Here is a 21,395-nt window from a genome sequence, read left to right as displayed (position 1 = left end):
TGTTTAGGTAAGAGATTTTAGGTTATCAGCATCGCTGAAGTACCAAAACTGGATGTTTTGTTCAAGAAAGACGACGGTCAACTGTACTATGAGGGTCAGGATCTGAAATTCCCCATCGGCTGCTCCATGGCATGGCCCAGAGTCTCCAGGTGTGTAGCTGGTCTAAAGTCTGGTGTCACACTAGGTCCCTGGGCTATGGCCAGTAAGCATAGAACAGGAGTTTGTAACTAGGACAGGTCTATGGACAGGCTTCAGTGAATGCACAATGTTTTGTGTACGGATAAGAACATTTTTCTGGGGAGATTTATCACATTTTAAAAGAAGTCCTCAACACCTTCCCATTCCCCTGACCCCCATCTCCTCTCCAAAGTTAAGAAACCGTACTCTAGGGATCCTGTACCCCTTCTCAGACTAAGAAAATCGAGAAGTGAGGGAAGGCTCTACCCTTCTTGAGGGAGAAATTGTTGCTGGTTTACTGTAGATGGAGTTACACGGAAACTACAACTCCCAGACATCCGTGCGGCAGTTCCAGAGCTTATTGGTCAGAGGGAAGGACCCTAACCAATAGACAGAGGGCATTGTAGGGCTTGCCAAGTTACCGCTCACCTATCAGAGGCCTGGGAGCCGATACTTCCGGTATTCGCTCAGGGCTCCAGATCCGCAGGACCCGGGAGTCTTATTTTCTGTGGGCAGTCAGGCCAAAGGTATTGTTGTGTCCGTTCCTGCCTAAGCCTAGCTGGTTTTGGGAGGCTGTGGGTGGGCGGAGAGGGAGATGGAGGGGCCAGTACTTGTTGGGGAGTGGGGAGGAGACCCAGGAGTGCAGAGAGGATGGGGAGAATGGGAGTAGAGAACTCGCGTGCGAAGGGCTAGCGGCTGAGGATGAGCGAGGGGTGGCTTTAAACGTTTGAATATATTCCATGTGACTCATTAGTGATACTTGTGGGAATATATCCTAAAGAAGCCATCGGAAATGAAGAACATGCTTTATGCATAAAGACCTTTATCACAGAGTTATTTATGATAAGATAAAGTTGGCACAACCAGGTGTCTCAACAGTGAGGAAAAATGCGACTTCACTAAATGCATACTAAGTGGCTTTTTAAAATAATTTGTAGGGGCGCTTTGGGTGGCCCAGTCGGTTAAGCTGTCCCACTTCGGCTGAGGTCATGATCTCACACTTCACAAGTTCGAGCCCCACGTGGGGCAGGCACTGTGCTGACACCTCAGAGCCTGGAGCCTGCTTCAGATTCTGTGTCTCCTTGTCTCCCTGCCCTTTCCCTGCTCTCACTCTGTCTCTCTCGCAAAAATAAATAAACATTTAAATCAATAAATAAATAATTTATAAATTTTAAGTAACATGGGAAAATGCTAATATATAATAAGTGAAAAAATCGTGATATGAAACTGTACAGTATGGTTGAAAATTTTTTAACCAAAACTACATAGAAAGAAAAAAAAGCCAGAGAGATGTAGTCATAATTTTTTCCCTTTGGATGAATGGTTTTTCGTGAATTTAGCTTTTTACCTTTCCTGTGTGTTAATTTTTTTTAAAAGTGTGAAGAACTTGAAATTATTTTATAGTCGAAACACAACAAACAGAAAAACAAGTTGGAGGTTATGTAGTTCTGTTTAAACCTACTGGAAATAGTCCAGTTTGCCTAAGCCCCTTGATTCTCACCATGAGTTGTCTTTAGAGATTAAAAACAAGAATTAAATGGTCATAGGCTGAGCAGCAGGTCCTGATTCTGACCATCTCTCCCCTGAACTAATAAAACAGTGGCTTTTCATTCCCTAAAACTCCCTGAAATCTTATAGTCTGAGGGTTGAGAGACTAACAAGTATACAGTTAGCTTCAGGCAGAATTTAAATATTTTAAAGGATACAAAATAATTGGGGGACACCTAAAGGCTATTTCAACCTTTGTCCTCTTGGCTCTCTGATCTTTCACAGCCGGACTGTCCACTGCTTTGGCTTTAACTATCTACATTATGACAGTGACTCCCAAATCCTTAACCTCTGACTGCCTAAGGCACATTGCTACCTATAGACATCTTAGATGAGGCAGATCTAATACAAAATTTCTCACCCTTCCAATGTTTGAAGCACACTCTGCCTTCTATATCTCTGATTAATGGTTCAACAGTTTCCTAAGCAAAAGTCTGCATGTTATCCTCAATTCCCCTTTCTTCCTCACCACTCATATCCTACCTGATGTCATTATTTATTCAATCTGCATTAGAGATATCTCTGGAAGGGTGCCTTCGTGGCTCAGTAGGTTGAGAATCAGACTCTTGATTTCGCCTCAGGTCGTGATCCCAGGATAGTGGGATCGAGCCCTGCATTGGGGTCCATGCCCAGCATTGAGCCTGCTTGTGATTCTCTCTTTCCCTCTGCCCGTCTCCCACTTTCTCCCACTCTTGCTCTCTCTAAAAAAAGAAAAAGAAAAAAACAAAGAAAGAAAGATCTCTTGAATCAGGTACTCTTTCTCTTCGGAAGTAGCTACAAACTTGGCTTACTTTCTCGTTGTGAGAAATTCAAACTATCTCATAACTCCTCATTAAACTTATCAGCCTGGGTGGCTCAGTCGGTTGGGTGTCTGACTTTGGCTCAAATCATGATCTCACAGCTCGTGGGTTCGAGCCCTGCATCAGGCTCTGTGCTGACAGCTCAGAGCCTGGAGCCTGCTTCGGATTCTGTGTCTCCTCTGTGCTCGCTTCGGCAGCACATATACTAAAAAATTGGAACGGATTCTGTGTCTCCTCTCTCTCTGCCCCTCCCCTGCTCATGCTCTGTGTGTGTGTGTGTGTCTCTCTCTCTCAAAAATAAATAAACATTTAAAAAATTAAAAAAAAAAACAAAACTTAGCCTTGTTCCTTGTCAGTCCATCCTGTGCTTTGTCATGTGAATGTGTGCTGGTTCCTCCAAATTCCTCAGCATGCCCTTTATGATCAGGGATAGAAGGTTGGAAAGGTGTATCAATCTCAGATAATTTAAAGACTGAAATACCTTGCTAAGACATTTGAAAGAACTTTTTTATATATGTAGACTGTAGAGACAAAGTATTTGAGCAGAAGAACAAAATGCGCATAGCTGTGATTTTTTTTTTTTAATGTTTTATATATTTATTTTGCGAGAGGGAGAGAGAGAGAGAATCCCAAGCAGGCTCTGTGCTGCGAGTGCAGAGCCCAGTGTGGAGCTCAATCCCACGAACCATGACATGACCTGAGCTGAGATCAGGAGTCAAGACGGTTAACCGACTGAGCCACCCAGGTGCCCCTGACCATAGCTGTGATTTTTTAAAAAGATGATTCTACCCAATCATATAAAGCATCCAGGCTCTGTGGGAAGGAAGAGGCTGGTGTCCAGAAGCCTTCTTGTTCTAGCCTACTAAAGAGGGAGAGGTGGTCAGGACCTAAACTAGCAATGGAGTACAAAGGATTGCAACAGATTTTTGTAATTTTTGTTAGGTTTTTGAGAAAAATGTGCCAAATTTCTTCTTGTTACCAAGGATGAAAATATTAAAATTAATTCTTCTAAAAATCTTAGTAACATTATCATGTTTGTTTTTCTCTTATTTACAAATCCTTATTCTGTGCTACCCCTGGCCCTATACACCCTCAATGACATTAGACTGAATTGGGTAGCCTAAAACATATATAAATTGCCTTTGATATAATTGGCCCATTAGGAATTTTCTCTGCCTAGGAAAATGTATCATGCATTATTTATCAATAAAAGTCTTTTAAAAGTGCATGAGTAGATATTAGAGGAAAACATATATTATCTTATATAAGACCAGTGGGCTAGAGGTGGCAGTTTTCTTCATTAATAGTGACAAGGGACTTATTTTCCATTTAGCAAGCCACTACAGACCCACTTAATCTGACATCATGTGTAGAAGCATAGTAGACAATTCCTTCTTAGTAAAAGACTCTACAAACCAGGATAAGGCCAGCAAAGAGGCATGAGAAATAACTTGCAGATGAGTTAAAAGCAAATCACCAGGCAGTTTGGTAGAGAATACGTTTCTGTGGATGTAGATTCCAAAGACAACTTCTCAAGTTCTGTCTTTGACATATATTACTCAGTAAAACAGGGTTGAAAAATGTCCACTGGGTTCAATGACATAGATGGCACTGGTGGCTTGGTGAAAGCTGTTTTAAAAAGGTGGTAATAGGGTCAATTTGGGGGGTTAAGAAGAGAGTGGTGAGGAGATGCCTGGCTGGCTCAGTCAGTGGAATGTGCTACTTTTGATCTTGGGGTTATGAGTTCAAGCCCCAGGTTGGGTATAGAGATTAGTTAAAATCTTTGGGGTGCCTGGGTGGCTGTCAGTTAAGCATCTGACTCTTGGTTTCCACTGTTTGTGAGATCCAGCCTCGTGTTGGGCTCTGCTTGCTGACAGTGCAGAACCTGCTTGGGATTTCTCTCTCCCTCTCTCAAAACAAACAAACCAATGATGGGGAGCCTGGGTGGCTCAGTCAGTTAAGTGTCTGACTTCGGCTCAGGTCATGTTCTCACGGTTTGTGAGTTTGAGCCTTGCGTCAGGCTCTGTGCTGACAGCTCAGAGCCTGGAGCCTGCTTCAGATTCTGTATTTCCCTGTCTCTCTCTCTACCCCTCCCTTGCTGATGCTCTCTTTCTCTCTGTCTGAAAAGTAAATAAACACTAAAAAAAAAAAAAAAAGCAATGAAAAACAAACAAAATAACAACAAAATCTTTAAAAAACTTTAAGAGTTAAACACAGTTCTTAAAGACTTTTTGGTTAATGAATGCTAGTTTAATGAACAATTTTACCAAGATAATTACAATTCATTTCTATCCCTGTGCTTTATATTTTTATTTAAATTTCACAAACTTCTGTTGGTCAAAAAGAATATAATGTTTTTTCATTAAGTTATTTAGCTAGTGTACTCTTTGTTAGTATTTATTTATAAATAATAATATTTTTAATATTTATTTGTTATAATCAATATAATAATATTGTTAATATTATTTATTATGCTACTCTGTTTCTCAATAAGTCAACTAGGTGAAAATTCTTGTTTTTTGTCCTAAAATTAATCTTTCACAGTCGTTTATTGTTGCAACATTTTATTCTTGCAACCATTATTACACATACAAATATATATCAACTCACTGATAGAATTTTGAAATAGAATGTACCTGAAGGTACAGTTTTTGCCCTTTAAATAAAGAATGCTTATCATATTTGTCTATATTTGAAAGTAAATACTTATCATTTAGATAAATTAGAATATCCAATTTATTCTCATTACTGCCTTATTCTTATCTGACCTTATGTATCTTAAATATGCGTGGACACACACATTCAGGGATGCTAGAAAATGACATTAAAGCATTAGGCTGTTCAGTTTTCCAAAGGCTAAAATCCAAGCCAAATAGATTTTGGCTGAATACAAAGGCAAAGCCAGCTTTTGATGCACTTGAACTTGAAGCTCACTACTAAAGCCACAGTAAACCAGGTTCTGTATATAAGATGATGCAAGGAAAGATTTTCATACTGTGGCACTGATACAGACTCTACATTATAATAATCACTCGAGGGGCGCCTGGGTGGCTCAGTCGGTTAAGCGGCTGACTTCGGCTCAGCTCATGATCTCGCGGTCCGTGGGTTCGAGCCCCGCGTCGGGCTCTGTGCTGACAGCACAGAGCCTGGAGCCTGTTTCAGATTCTGTGTCTCCCTCTCTCTGACCCTCCCCTGTTCATGCTCTGTCTCTCCCTGTCTCAAAAATAAATAAAACGTTAAAAAAAAAAAATTTATAATAATCACTCGAAATAAAGATGTTTTTTCCCCTGGAACTATCCTAGGAAGAAAATGTTTGATTGTTGTAAAATCTTGTGTTAATTTTATAAAATATAAAAATTATATAAATATATGATTTATTAACATTGTTTGATTATTTGTCATCATGATTTAAATGACAAGTATGAGTTAAGACCTGGAAACTTGTGCTAATATGTATATGTAAACTATGACTAATATGTATGGTTGCTTAACCTTTTTTTTTTTTTTTTTTTTTTTTTTACCATATAGGAAATGAGAAATGCTATTATATGGCTGCATTAGGACTATATGGACCAGTAGGGGAGGGAAATATCTCTTAATATATATTCCCCCATTGTTTTGGTTGTTTTAAGAGGCTGGATTATTGGGGCACCTGGGTGACATAGTCACTCTTTTTTTTTTTTTTTTTTTTTTTTTTTTTTTTTCAATTTGAGAGGGAGCATGAGTCAGTCTGACTCTTGATTTCGGCTCAGGTCATGATCCCAGGGTGGTCAGATAGAGCCTTTGTTGGGCTCTGAATTGAGTGTGGAGCCTGTTTAAGATTCTCTCTCTCTCTCTCTCTCTCTCTCTCTCTCTCTCTCTCTCTCTCTCTGGCTCTCTCTCTCTCTCCTTCTGTCCCTCTCTCTGACTCGTGCTCTCTCTCAATTGAAAAAAAAAAAAAGAGGAGGGATTATTTAACAGACTTAGAAAGCATGTCCAAATATAGTCCAAAGAGGTTTACTTACAGTATCATAAGAGCCTAAAGCAACAAAAATGTGACCACAACACAACCCCTGGCAATACTGTGACCCAATTAGAAACTCCTTTTATGATGTAATGGATACAGAGCATTCCATCTGAAAATACTTGACAGGCAAAGAAGTTAAGTTTTTAACTTAAGTCTCATTTTTACTCTCAAAGACCTTGTGCATTAGTTGTGAAATGTGCGGTAGTACATGAAAGAGTAACTGGTAATTGCAGATAATAAACTGAAGATGTCGCATGAGAGCTGTAGGCTGTAAGGCTATAGGAGTTAAGAGGAGGAAAGTATCAGATTTAGCAGGATGATTAAAGAAGACCTCTTGGAAGAGATAGTAATTAAGCTGGGCCATCAGTTCCCCTGTCACTGATGGAGTGTTTTGAACGGGCCGAGTATTGTAACTATGAAGATGACCAACTAGAAATAAGACTGGAGGGATAGGAGGTCCACGATGGGTAGGGGTTCGAATGCCCAACTGAGGAATTCAGACTTTATCCTATAGGACAGTGCTGCCCAGCAGAACTTTCTTCAGCGATGGAGATGTTCTATTCTCCTCTGCCCAATGTGATAGCCAGTAGCCACATGTGACTGTTGACCACTTGAAAAAGACTAGTGTGACTGAGGAACTGATTTTTTATTTTAATTAAATTTGCAAAGCACATATGGTTAGTAGCTACTATATTGAACAGTGCAGCTGTGGGCAGTAGGTAGCATCTGCCATTTTTTTTTTTTTTTAATGTTTATTTGGTGGGGGGAAGGGAGAGAATCCCAAGCAGGCTCCTTGCTCAGCACAGAGCCTGACACAGGGCTCGATTCCACAACCCTCAATTCCATGTGAGATCATGATCTGAGCTGAAAATCAAGAGTCAGACACTTAACTGACTGAGCCACCCAGGTGTCCCGAATTTTGTTTTTAACATCTGCCGATTTTTAAGCTGATAAATGATATACTTAAAAGGATATTTTAAGACTGGTTTTGCACAAGATGGACTAGAGAAAGAAAGAGGTAGGGAAACCAAGTAGGAGGCAATTATTACAGCCAAGTAGGTTTGCAGTAACAGCGATCTGATTCAGGATAGTGCTGGTGGGAATGATAAGAAGGACTGGATTCAGGAACAGTTCTAAGAATTAAGACTTTGTCACCAACTGAGAAGGCAGGAGAGTAGTCAAATGGAGTCCTGAGTTTTTAGCCTGAGTGAATATGAGAATGGCGATATCCATTAACAGAAATTGAGGAGCTGCTGTGGAGAGCAAAAAAGGCCATTTTTTTTTTCCTTTCGTGCAGGTCCAGTTTGAAATGAATGTGGGCAGGGCTAATATCAGCCATAATATGAAGCCTAACATATAATTGAATAGCATTGTAGCACAGCAGATCTGACAGTAATAAACAGAGGTAACAATTGAAAACACGAGAGTAGATGACACTGGAAGGAAGGAAATGTGAGAACAGTGATAGGGACTGAGTACTAACTAAACTTTTGGACCCTATCCACATCTAGAAAAAAGTTGGGACACAAGCTGAATTCCCACCTATAGTGGAACCTTTGAGTACATTATAGCATACCTTGCAGCTACTAATGGGGCTACTTAAAAGATTGAGGAAGATCTGTTTGTTACTGACTTGAAAAAGTACCCGTGATTTAAAATAAATTAGTGAATAGTATGTAACATATGAGATCCCTGTGGTTATTGTTGGTCCTTTTTTAAAAACCCCTTCCTAATTTGGGGGCAGCTGCCCTTTGTGTGAGTGTTGGTGGGAAAGCAGAACCCCCGTCCCTTATGACAGAAGCCTTTGTGGGGACCCCTCTTTCTCCCCATCCTGGCAGCTAGAGCAGGACTTGGAAGCTAGGCCAAGCCAGTGGGAAGTTTCCCCCTGGACCCCTATTCGGAATCTTAAGCAATTGTTATTAAGTGAAGGGGCAGTGAAGTTAGATTCTCAGCCACTGATGTGTTGAGAGAGTGGTAGCCATGGTTTATTCCATCTAGCTAGCCTCACTTGGTTTCTGCTTGTTTTTCTGATCCTGGTTCTTGAGATTTTTTTTTTTTACTTAGCCAGAGTGGATTCTGTTGTTAGTACCCAGGAACTGTGACTTAAACCCCCTTTTTTTGTTTAAAAGAAAAAAAAAAACTTAGCACATATAAAATTCTTTTTTTTTTTTTTTTTTTGGATAAGTTTCTTTAATGGTTTCAGAGGCTACACACCAAATTGTTAACAGTGCTTTTATCAAGGACTTGAGTTTGGGGAGGGGAGGTGTTGGCATGGGGTAGGAGGAAACATTTCATTTTATTGTAGAAACTTCTGGTTTGTCTCAATTTCATTGCAGTGAACATGTACTTCTTTAGTAATTTAAATTCCTTAAAAAAAAAAAAAAACCTTAAGAATGAAAAAAATTGAAGATAATATTTCCCTAACCTACTTTGTATTCTTGCAAAAGATTGTTGCAAGGAGCAAATGTGATAGGGAATGTGAAAATGGTCTGAAAATTATTAAGTGCTATTTGAATATGGTGAAGTAGAAATAGCAACAGTGACTCTCTGAGTGTCATTTCGCTGAGGAAGTAAAAGCCATTTTGAAGGGAGTTGAAATAAGTGCTAATAAAGTCAGAGATGTGAATATCAGTTAATGCTTGACTTGGCAGTGAAAGAAGACTAGAAATTAGATGGTGAAAGAGGTTTTTCTCAATATTTTAATTTGAGAAATTTTTAACTTAAAAGTTGAAAGTACCAGGAATATCAATATAGCCTCAATCTAGATTCAGGATTTATTAACATTTTGCTACATCTGTTTTATCTCTCTGTGTTTCTATATAAAATGTGTAGGGTTTGGTGTTTCTGATTTAAAAAAAAATTTTTTTTTTACATTTATTTATTTTTGAGAAACAGAGTGAGACAAAACGTGAGTGGGGGAGGGGCAGAGAGAGAAGGAGACACAGAATCTGAAGCAGGCCCCAAGCTCCGAGCAAGGGGTCAGCACAGAGCCTGATGAGGGGCTCGAACCCACGAACTGTGAGATCATGACCTGAGCCGAAGTCGGACACTCAACCGACTGAGCCACCCAGGTGCTCCTGGTGTTTCTGGATTTAGCTAAGCCATTTGAAAGCAAATTGTAGGCATCATGACACTTTACCCCAAATACTCCAACATCATATTTTAACAGCAAGGACATTCCCTACATGACCATAATACCGTGTTCACACTTAAGATTAAGAACTCTAAGGCTCCTGGGTGGCTCATCTGGTTAAGCATCTGACTCTTGATTTCAGCTCAGGTCATGATCTCATGGTTCATGGGTTAGAGCCCCACATGGGGCTCTGTGCTGACAGAGCAGAGCCTGCTTGGGATTCTCTGTCTCCTCTCTCTCTGCTCCTCCCCCGCTTGCACACACTCTCTCAAAATAAATAATAAACATTTTTTTAAAAAGAAAACAACTCCACAATATCTCCTAATATCTATTGCATATTCAAATTTCTCCAATTCTAAAAATATCCTTTTTTAATAGAAAATTTTATTTACGGGGCACCTGGGTGGCTCAGTCGGTTAAGCATCTGACTTCTATTTGGGTCATGATCTCGAGGTTCCTGGGTTTGAGCCCCACATCTGGCCCTGTGCTGACAGCTCAGAGCCTGGAGCCTGCTTTGGATTCTGTGTCTCCCTCTTTCTCTGCCCCTCCCCCACTTGCACTCTGTCTCTGTCTCTCTCTCTCTCTCAAAAATAAACAAACATTAAAAAGAAAGTTTTATTTCCTCAATTCAAGAGCTGATCAAAGTTTATATGTTACATTTGCTTGTTATGGCTCAGTCATGTCTTTTAATCTGTCACATGCCTTTGACCTTTTATCCCCTTGAAATACTGACCTGTGAAAGGCCTAAGCCAATTGTCTTATAAAATGTCCTACATTTTGGATTTGTCTGATTATAGTCTCATGGTAAAACTTTCCTTCTTAATGATTTCAGATACCCTTTATCAAAGAGGATGGAGTTGGGAAAAGGAAGACTTCTCAGGACTGGGCTGAATGCATTGTATCAGGCAGTACATCCAGTTCATGGCCTTGTCTGGACTAATGGGAACCAGGTAGTCCTGACTGATTTACAGCTTCACAGTGGAGAGGCCAGGTTTGGGGACTCAGAGGTCATTGGACAGTTTGAACATGTGTATGGAGTGTCTTGGGCCCCCCCTGGCACAGCTGACATGCCTGCTCTGCTCGCTGTGCAGCACAAGAAGCGTGTCATTGTGTGGCAGCTATGTCCCAGCAGTACGGGGACGAACAAATGGCTGATGTCTCAGACCTGTGAGATTAGAGAATCACTCCCTGTCCTTCCCCAGGGCTGTGTGTGGCATCCAGAAAGTGCTGTCCTGGCTGTGTTGACTGCGCAGCGTGTCTCCGTTTTCCACAGTGTTCACTGTGACAGTTCCCGGGTGAACGTGGACATTGACACCCAGGGCCTCATTCACTGTGCGTCTTGGACCCAGGATGGCCAGAGGCTGGTGGTGGCAGTTGGCAGCAGCCTGCATTCCTACATTTGGGACAGTGCTCAGAAGACTCTTCGCAGGTGCTCCTTCCACCCAGTGTTTGATGTGGACAGCTCTGTGCGCTCCATCAGAGCCACCGTGGACTCACAGGTCGCTGTAGCCACTGAGCTCCCACTAGATAAGATCTGTGGCTTAAATGCATCTGAAATCTTTGATGTTCCACCTAGCGGTGAAGACCCTTGTCTGTGTACTTTCCCGGTTATTGATGAAGTACCCACCGGGGGTAAGGGGGCAGTTGCTTCTAAAACAAGTGTTGAAACATCAGTTTCTCCCATTTCTTCCTTTTCAGATCCTCTGGATCTAACTCATATGCATTTCAATACGTCAAAATCTGAGGGTGGTTCTCTTATTTGTCTAAGAAAAAAAGACTACTTGACAGGAACTGGCATGGATTCTTCACATCTGGTCCTTGTGACCTTTGAGAAGGAGGTTACGCAGACCAGAAAAGTCACCATTCCAGGCATTCTGGTTCCTGATCTAATAACATTTGATCTTAAAGCTCAGGTGGTAGCAGTGGCTTCTAATACTTCCAATATAATTTTTATCTATTCTGTTATCCCATCGTTTCTGCCAAACATCCAGCAGATTCAACTTGAGAAAAGTGAAAGACCAAAAGGTATGTGTTTCTTGACAGAGAAGTTATTATTAATTTTGGTTGGAAGACAAAAATCCACTGATTCAGCATTTCTTCCTTCTTCAAAGACTGATCAGTATATCATTCGTTTGATTGTTAGAGAAGTAACATTGGAAAAAGAATTGCCAGTAACATCGAGTGAAAACCAGAGTGGATACTCTACTTTCAGGACTCCATTAAGTAAAATAGACAGAAAAAAGCTACTTGAAAGTCTTTCCCCAGATTTGTGTCACCAAAACAGAGGGCTCTTCACATCTGACAGCCGTAGTCAATGCGAAAGGCCTGGAAGAACCCTTATTGAAGAAATCAGGAGCCCTCCAAGCAGTATCTGTGATGGCTCCATAGCTCTCAGAACTCTAGATGCTGAGCCCGTTAACCGCTCAGTAACACCGCCCAGGTCCAGCAGCACACCAGACCACACCAGCACTCCGGAACTTCCTAATTTGCCTCAAAGCAAGAACTCACAGAAGGAAAAGGAAACTTACCGACTGTCTAAGGAAATGGAAATTTTGTCTAGGACCCTGACTGAAGTGCAGCGATGTCTTTCTGAACTCACAGACACTCTGCATAATGGGAAGAAGTCCTCTCCTGTGTATCCGTTGTCTCGGGATCTGCCTTACGTGCGCATCACTTACCAGGTAACTTCTCCTTTGAGGAGCTACCACTATACAGAAAAGCTCCTGCAGCCAGTGGGTACTGCAAGAAAAATCCAGTGATGAGGAAGATGGTGCTCTAGCCGAACTTCACTGAACTGGGCATGTTATGTCACAGGCAAGTTGTAATACCTTTCTGGGTTGGTTGGCTGCCAGCCAGACGGGCACACATACCAGTGTATAGTGTGATCGTATCACATGCATGGTGTAAAATATGAATGACGGTACTCATTCTGGCAATTTCTATTTAGGAAAAAAAAAAAGAGTTTTCCTTATTGTGCCATCTTATCATGGGAGACTTTTCCTTATGCGTTGCAGAGAGAAAGTTAGGTCCATTTTAAAACAAATGTAATGCATATGCAAACATTACACGAATGGGATTATAGCTTACCTGTTTTTATCACGAACACTTTCTTTCTCCATTGAACTTGGCCCTGCCTCCTGCCATAATACACTTTATGGCAGCTTACTGTGGCTCCCTCCATATCTTAGTTCATAACTCATATAATAGTACACACTTCTTTGTATCTATAGGCCTATAGATGCGGGGCTGATGGTTTGTCATTGTTTTACAAAAATGGAGTCGTAAGTTGCGCTCTTCATGCTGAGAGGACGCTGCTTATTGAGGTGGTCCATTGTTGATAGACGTTCACGTTGCCTTTACTTCACTTCTTCAGTCACTCCAAGCAGGGCTCTCATAGTACTCTTTTATGTATCTATTTGTATTCCTACTTTTATTTCTGTTGGGTTGGTTCCCAGAAGTAGAAGCGCAAATTTGAAAAGTACATATACATTTCTACTTTTAATACGGTTGCCAGATTGCCTTTCAGAGATTTTTTACTAAATGTATCATCATATGCCCACTCTCAACCTATGAGACTTCCTGTTCCTCACATCCTTACCAATCTGATAAGTGTGAAGTGCTTTTTACTTTCATTCATTTGTATTTCCTTTACTGTTAGTGAACTTGAGTATGCCTTTCTTGGTTTTTGGCCCGCTGAATATGCACTGCCTATTGTTCACTTTTTTTTCCTATTGAGTTATCAGTTTATAAGAGTTTTTTGCTTATTATAGAAATTAACATACATGCAATAGTCTAGATTTGGTTACATTGTTTTATTATATTAGTTTTTACATTTAAATTTTTAATCTTTCATTACATTTTGGTGTGTGGTCCACTTTTATTTTCTGAGAGATAACCAATTGTGCTAGGAGCTTTATTAAAAATCTATCTTTCGATGGGGCGCCTGGGTTGCTCAGTCAATTGAGCAGCCAACTCTTGCTTTCAGCTCAGGTCATGGCCTTGTGGTTCATGAATTCAAGTCCCACGTAAGGCTCTGCACTGACAGCACAGAGCCTGCTTGAGATTCTCTCCCTTTCTCTCTGTCCCTACCCCACTTGTGCGTGTTCTCTCTCACGCTCTCTCTGTCAAAGATAAATAAATAAACATTAAAAAAAAAAATACATCTTTCAGGGGCCTGGCTGACTCAGTAGGTGGAGTATGCAACTCTTGATCTCAGGGTCCTGAGTTCAAGCCCCACATTGGCACAGAGCTGAATTTAAATTTTTTTTTTTTTCAACATTTTTTATTTATTTTTGGGACAGAGAGAGACAGAGCATGAACGGGGGAGGGGCAGAGAGAGAGGGAGACACAGAATCAGAAACAGGCTCCAGGCTCCGAGCCATCAGCCCAGAGCCCGACGCGGGGCTCGAACTCACGGACCGCGAGATCGTGACCTGGCTGAAGTCGGACGCTCAACCGACTGCGCCACCCAGGCGCCCCTGCACAGAGCTGAATTTAAAAAAGAATCCATCTTTAATCCCACTGAACTTGATCTAACACATTTGTCATATATAAACTTATATGTACTGGGATCTAATTCTGAATTCTCCATATTGTAACTACTATAATGCTGATCTCTTTATCTAGAACTTTACCAATGTCACACTGATTTGATTGTGGACTTTTATATCTTCATTTTAAAAGATATTTGCAGAAAGTTGGTATCGAAATCATTGATAAGTAATATGTAAGTTATTATCTAATAGTCAAGAGAGGTCTTTTAATTAGTTTTTTTTATTTTTTTTTTAATGTTTATTTATTTTTGAGAGAGAGAGAGAGCACGAGTGGCGGGAGAGGTACAGAGAGAGAGGGAGACACAGAATTCGAAGCAGGCTCCAGGCTCTGAGCTGTCAGCACAGAGACCGACATGGGGTTCGAACTCATGAACTATGAGATCATGACCTGAGCCGAAGTCTGATGCTCAACTGACTGAGCCACTAAGGCGCCCCTTAATTAGTTTTTTCTTAAAACTACTACTCTTGGACCAACTCAAAGGTATAGGTTTGTTTTTTGTTTATTTATTTTTAATGTTTATTTTGAGGGGGAGGGGGTAAGGAGAGAATTCTAAGCAGTCTCTGTGCTGTCAAGCTGAGCGGGCTTGATCTTATGACCATGAGATCATGACTGGAGCCAAGACCAAGAGTCAGACAGTTAACTGACTGAGCCATCCAGGCACCCCAGGATGTAGGTTTTTAAAAGAACCAAAGAATAGTTTAAAATAATTAAAATTTTTTATTATGAAAAATTGTAAACATAAAGAAAGACTAAATAATGAAATCTTTTATACCTATCATCTGGATTTAACTCTTGTTAATATTTTGCCATAATGGCTTCATTTTTCTTTTAATTTTTCTTTTAAATCTTTATTTATTTTTGAGAGAGAGACAGCAGGCTCCAGGCTCTGAGCTGTCAGCACAGAGCCTGACGCGGGGCTCGAACTCATGATCCGTGAGATAGTGACCTGAGCCAAAGTCAGCCACCCAACCAGCTGAGCCACCCAGGCACCCCTATTGCTTCATTTTTTTTTTTTTAACAATTTCCTAAAATACTTTAAGTAGGGATGTCATGGTATTTAAGCCATAAATATTTTGGGATCGAATCTTTTTGTTATGTTAAACAATGTAGCCAAAATCTCCTTATTTACAACTGGTTTAGTTAGAGTAATAGTAAATAGGATTTAAAAAAAAACTACTTACACATTCTAGTTTTAAGAAATGTTAACTTTGTTGCTTCTGCAATCAGTTTAACAACTTTTATTTTTATATCTGAAGAAATCTCATTATGTAGGTCCTGTTGTTGAAAAAAGAGCTGTGCTTCTCTGCAATGGCAAACTAAGGCTCAGTACAGTTCAGCAGACTTTTGGCCTCTCTCTTATTGAAATGCTCCATGGTAGGTAAAATTCAGAAATTGACTCTACCCCACACCCCCTCCCTCTACCATTTTTTGTTTTGTAACTTTGTAATTTTCATTGACAACGAACCATTCAGTGGTTCACTAGATAATTAGGTATTGTTAATTGTTTACTATGTACCCAAGGCTATAGAAAATATGGGTTCTGCCCTTAAGGAACTTACGTATATATTCTAGCTGGAAGACCTAAATGTACACAGGAAAAAACTAGAAAAGAGTTACAAAGCAATGTATAACAGCTGCAAAGAAATGACATAAAAACCTCATATATACCTGTTACACTACACATAAAGGTCATAGCAGCAGTTCTTAAAGGAGGTGTCATTTCAATAGGCAGCAAACATGTGGATGTGAAGGCCATTCCCAAATGCCAGAGGACTGAGTCATACCCGTACCATCAGGTGCACAGGATGGTTTTTTTATGCCTCATTCTTTTAATGGAAGCCACCACCACATTGAACATGGAATTTGTTTCATTTTTTTCTCCCCCTTAATATGTCAGCATCAGCTTTTTCCTGTTTTGACACATGCATCTGTGATATGACATCATAATTGTCATTTGTCCTGGGTGGGGTTAATATTCCACTCTGGGTGTACCATATTGTACTTTGCCATATTTTCTTTGGCATTTAAGTGGTTTCCAATTTTCAGCATCATCAATAGCACTAATAAAGACCTCTCTGCGTATTTTACATGTTGTTTTTGGAAAGTATAGATTTTTAGAAGTGAAATTTTCAGAAGTGAGGCACAGTACATCTGAAAGAACCAGAGAAGGTCACAGGCTTGTGTTATGCTACTGGCCCTAGGTTACCCCAGAACAAACCATTCAGGATTATCTGGACCATTCCAGTCTATCTGCAGTCGGCTCAGCCTCCTTAGCTGTCTAGAGGTTGGTATGAACCTAAAGAATAAAGCTTCCTCCAGAGAGTAACTGTTCCCACCTTCACATAGTTTCTGGAGAAATTGCTTACGAGCGTGTAGATAGGGACACTCCACACACAACCCCTAACAACGTGTGCACTACATACACACTCATATGCATAGCACGAAGTGATAAATGCCTAGCCTGGGTAAAAGTGGATGTCCTCTAGCTATGCCTAAGTCATCAATGACCTCACCCTAAGTAGGACTCCGTCCTTCCAGCTTCCCATTCCCATCCGTGTGATGATCAGGTTCAATATTACCAACTACTGGATTCTTACTCTCAAAAAAGTATTTGTCTTATTTTTCTTTAAAGAATAAGATGAGATATTCTAAATTACATATGTGTTTATTTCACTTTGCAGACTCACACTGGATCCTTCTCTGTGCTGATAGCGAAGGCTTCATCCCGTTAACTTTCACAGCCACTCAGGAAATAACCATAAGAGATGGCAGCTCAAATGTCTTCAGAGACTCTGCCTCAGAGTCTTAATCCTGGTCCTTCTCTCGAAGTCTATAGAGAGCTTAGCGTCCAAAGTGTAGATGCCACCAGCTGTCCCACCCATTTAGGCAGTATGGCCTGATACCTTTTTTTTTTTTTTTTTGAGAGAGAGAGAGAGAGAGAGAGAGAGAGAGAGAATCCCAAGCAGGCTCTGCTGCTGTCAGCCCACAGCCCGACACAGGGCCCAAACCCACAAACCGTGAGATCACGACCTGAGCCGAAGTCAAGAGTCGGGCTTTCAACCAACAGAGCCACCCTGGTGCCCTGGCCTGATACTTGTTTGCAGAGTTATTTGCTGCATAGCTTTTCAGATGAGGCCATTACAGACAAGATCTGTCTTCTACCATGGACTCGTCTCAGCTGGGATTTGCATTGTCGCTCAGAAGTGAAGCACATGCCATGGTTGGCTTGGCCACTTGCCCCCCATTTCCCCCAGGCTGAGGCTCACTGCTCTGTAGCAGAGCTCAGTCTTTGTTAGATGGCTCAAAAAGTGGTTGTTTATGTATTCATGACCGTGTGGTTTTGTCTAAGGGCAGAATTCCCAGAACAAAACAATATTATGGTGCCATATGGATTGTGTTTTATGGTTTCTCTGAGGCTTTCTGTCCCTTGCCCAAAACCGTTAAAGCTGTCTTAGAAGCACTTAAAAGGTACTTCGGCATTGTTATAGATCATTTCCTTGGCTGATGAGAGCAAGAGGTACCAGAGAACATATGCTCCAGCATGTCCTGTTTACCCCAAACCAGCAGGAATCAGCAGAGCTCAAAAGAAGACCAAAAAAATCAACTGACTTCTGTGCCCAGCCCTACGTAGAACAGGAAGTCGTTCTGATGTTGGCTGGACCTGCCAGGATTTAAACCTAACTCTCTTGCTTCCTTAAAAAATTCTGGCTAACTATGTTCTAGATACTCCTAAAAACTAGTCCTAGCAGATTTCAAATGAAATTTCAAATGCTGTGATCCCTCTGGACCCCACCTGAGCGTGTGCGTGTGTCAATAGTGCAATGCCTAGCACAGAGGTCAGAGGCGTGATTCTATGCTGTCGCTCCTCCTGATTTTCTCCCTGAAATGCTTCACCCCTCATCCCCCAGTTTGGGGATCATAAAAATGTCCTGTTTTTCTCCCAGTACACTCCCTTAGTTACATTGTCACTTTAATTTTGATGTTTTTCTTTTCCCTCCATTCAGGTCTTAGAGACCAGCACGGAGTCTGTAAGAGAAAGTAGTTCAGAAAATTGGAAATTTCACTGAATCTAAGGTGGGTAGAAGTACAAGTTTATTATAATTACGGGCTCAAGTGCCACCTTAGTAAAGTGGAAAGAGCCCTGATTGCAACTTCAGATAGACACATCACCTCTCACGCAGAATCATAAATTTCAGTGACGGCAGCACAACAGATTGATGGCTGTGTGGCTAGTCAGGGCACATCTGCAGATAAATTGTTTCAGCCATAGAGGTTCCATTAGCACATATGCATCTTTCTCCCCACTTTCCTTTAAAATTGTCTGGAAAGAAAGATTTTGTGCCCTTGGGGACTTCTGTCTGTCTCTTACCCTTTATGAAGATGGAGCTGGGATAAGAAAGAAGCGAGGGCCCGTTTTGTGGTTCAAATGCATTAGGCAGCTGCTGGGATAATGGAAGCGGAGGCTGCTGGTCTGTAATCAGTAGCCTGAGAGCAGTGGCTGAGGACAGTCTGAGGCCTGGCTGCATTTGCAGAGGAAGTGTCTGCATGGGATGAAAGTACACTATTATGAAGCCTGCAGAGGGGGCCTGGGGACCCTGTAGTAAGATCAATGTGGGTGCCTCAAAGTATATGTTATGTTCACCATTTCCCTGGTCAGAGTCCTGTAAATGAGTCAATAAAATCACTAATGGTTGATGCGACTGTTGTGAATGTTTTGATGGTATTTTCTTTGTGATTATTGCCGGTATAAAGAAAAGTTCTTGATTTTTTGTTTGTGGATGTTGTCTCTGTATTTCTTCTGGCGGACAGTCTGGCATATAAATTATTTATTTCTTTATCACAAATCTGATTCCATGACAACTCTCCTACGAAAGATGTCTCCTTGGCCTCTGCTATTATTATAGTCATTGGAACAATAGAAGATAATCCAGTACTTGCTGGCTTTAGAAACAGAGAGAGAAGAGTTATCATCTTTTAACTATTGTTCAATGTCATGTTGAGAATATTTTGCATAAGGAAAGGCATTCTTTACAAATCTTCGTGCCCAATTTTTTCTGAATTTTGTACAGGTATTTATTATTTGATACACGCAATAGATGTGAAGTATAGGAAGGCTTAATAATAAAATGAACCACCCATCACCTAATGTAAGAACCAGAACATTACTAGAAACCATTCTGGATCCTTCTCTGTAGAGACAGTTCCACCCCAGAGGTAACTAATGTCTTGATTGTTGTAATTATCATTTCCTCATTCCTTGTCTTTTTCACCACAACCATATGTACACATTGCCCTAAACAATAGTCTGTATTTCCCCTTGTTTTGGAGCTTTATACAACGGCATTATATTGCATATAGTCTTCTGCAACTTTCACATTTATTTCTTTAATCAACATCCTGTTGGGTACTTGAGGGGAATCCTCTTTCTCTCTGTGTAGCTTCCTCCTCTAAATACTCTGTCCTGCAAACTCTAGCCACTTTGGTCTCCCCAAACTCACCTTCTCAGCTCAGAGTCCTCTGGGCTCCAAATGGTGCTCTACACGGTCATCTGGGAACCCTCAAGGCAATCCCTAAGATCGCCTCATTTGTTTCCCATCTCTCAGAGATTCCTCCTTCATTGCCTCATGCCCAGTGTCTTGAAAACTTATTTCATATATACAGACCAGTCGTTTTTAATCGCTTCAACTGAGAGGCTGGATCTGGTCTTTACTACTCCATCATGGCCAAGAGCAAGTCTTTCCACATCTTGTTCATTTATTTCTAGGTACTTTATATTTTTTGTTGCTACTGTTTAAAAATTATGTTCTATAACTGTTGCTGGAATATAAAAATGTAATTTTGTTAATTTTATGTCCAGCTACCTTGCTGTGCTCTCTTATTCTAATAATGTATCTGTAGGTCCTTTTGGGTTTTCTAAGTAGGTAATCATATCATTTATAAATAATGACAATTTTTTTTCTTCCTTTCTAATTATTATACTGTTATCTTACTGCACTAGCTAGATCCCCTGATGAAGTGTTGAACAGAAGCATTGATAGTGAGTAATCCTTCCCTTATTCCTGATTTTAAAGGGACTATTTCATCGTTAACATTTTGCCACTAGGTGACATATTTCACCATTAAGAATGTTTGCTATAGGTTTTTGGTAGATAGCCTTACTCAGGTTTAAAAATCTCTACTTGTGGTGCCTGGGTGGCTCAGTAGGTTAAGCATCTGACTCTTGATTTCACCTCAGGTCATGATCTCATGGTTTGTGACTTCAAGCCCTGCCTGCATCAGGCTTTGTGGTGGTAGTGCAGACCCTGCCTGGGATTCTCTCTCTCTCTCTACCCCTCTCTCTCCACCCCTGTCCCCCACGCTGGCCTGTGTGTGCGTAGGCTCTCTCTGTCTCTCAAAATAAACTTCAAAAAAAATGTCCTTTTCCTCTTGGTTTGCTTAGTATTTTTATCATGAATGAATATTAGCTTTTTATTAAATGATTCTGTATCTATTGAGATCGTAATTTTTTTCCTCCTTTATTAATGTGGTAAATTTCACTGGACAGATTTTTCTTTTTTTTTTATTATCATTATTTTTTTTAATATTTATTCTTGAGAGACAGAGCATGAGTGAGGAGGGGCAGAGAGAGAGGGAGGCACAATCTGAAGCAGGCTCCAGGCTCCGAGCTGACAACACAGCGCCCAATGCAGGGCTCGAACCCACAAACTATGAGATCATGACCAGAGACGAAGTTGGACACTTAACTGACTGAGCCACCTAGGAGCCCCTTAGTTTACTAGTATTTTGTTTCAGATTCTTGCTTCTATGTTCTGTGCTCTTTTAATCCTCTAAGGTTAGCCTGTAAATTACCTTTCATTTTTACTTTTCTTGTCTGGTTTTGGTATTAAACTTATTCTGGCCTGATACAATGAGTTGTAGAGTTTGCCCTTTTTCTATTCTCTGGAAAAGTTTTCATAAGCTATGAAATGATCCTTGATAAAAAGTTTGATAGCACTTGGTAAAATCATTTGAATCTCGTGGTTTGGGTGTATATGTGTGTGTGAATGCTTTATAATATGTATTTCATTCCTTGAATATTTATGAGATCATTTAGGATTTCTGTTGTTTACACTCACACACGTACACACTCAGTTCTTCTATAATGCTTGTTTTGAAAACACAAATTTGTTCCAACACA

The 21,395-nt window shown here is 40.6% G+C and overlaps 1 protein-coding gene across 1 annotated transcript; it reads left to right on the top strand.

Annotated features, from left to right (window-relative positions):
- The first annotated feature begins 614 nt into the window (after positions 1 to 614).
- WDCP (WD repeat and coiled coil containing) lies at positions 615 to 18,913 on the top strand. The gene is made up of 4 exons (XM_060649765.3): positions 615 to 704; positions 10,497 to 12,345; positions 15,475 to 15,592; positions 16,900 to 18,913. The coding sequence occupies exons 2-4, from the start codon at positions 10,516 to 10,518 to the stop codon at positions 17,025 to 17,027; spliced, it is 2,076 nt and encodes a 691-aa protein (XP_060505748.1). The 5' UTR covers positions 615 to 704; positions 10,497 to 10,515; the 3' UTR covers positions 17,028 to 18,913.
- The last annotated feature ends 2,482 nt before the right edge of the window (positions 18,914 to 21,395 follow it).

This window comes from Panthera onca, chromosome A3 (assembly GCF_046562875.1).
Source record: "Panthera onca isolate mPanOnc1 chromosome A3, mPanOnc1 haplotype 2, whole genome shotgun sequence".
Taxonomy (NCBI): domain Eukaryota; kingdom Metazoa; phylum Chordata; class Mammalia; order Carnivora; family Felidae; genus Panthera; species Panthera onca.
Note: the sequence above shows the minus strand (reverse complement) of the source record. Positions and strands in the feature narration are given on the sequence as shown.

Coding starts and splice junctions, on each gene's coding strand:
- WDCP (XM_060649765.3), top strand. CDS start 10,516: ATGGAGTTGGGAAAAGGAAGACTTCTCAGGACTGGGCTGAATGCATTG. Junction 12,346..15,474: donor ACGTGCGCATCACTTACCAG/GTAACTTCTCCT, acceptor TTATATCTGAAG/AAATCTCATTATGTAGGTCC. Junction 15,593..16,899: donor TCTTATTGAAATGCTCCATG/GTAGGTAAAATT, acceptor TTCACTTTGCAG/ACTCACACTGGATCCTTCTC.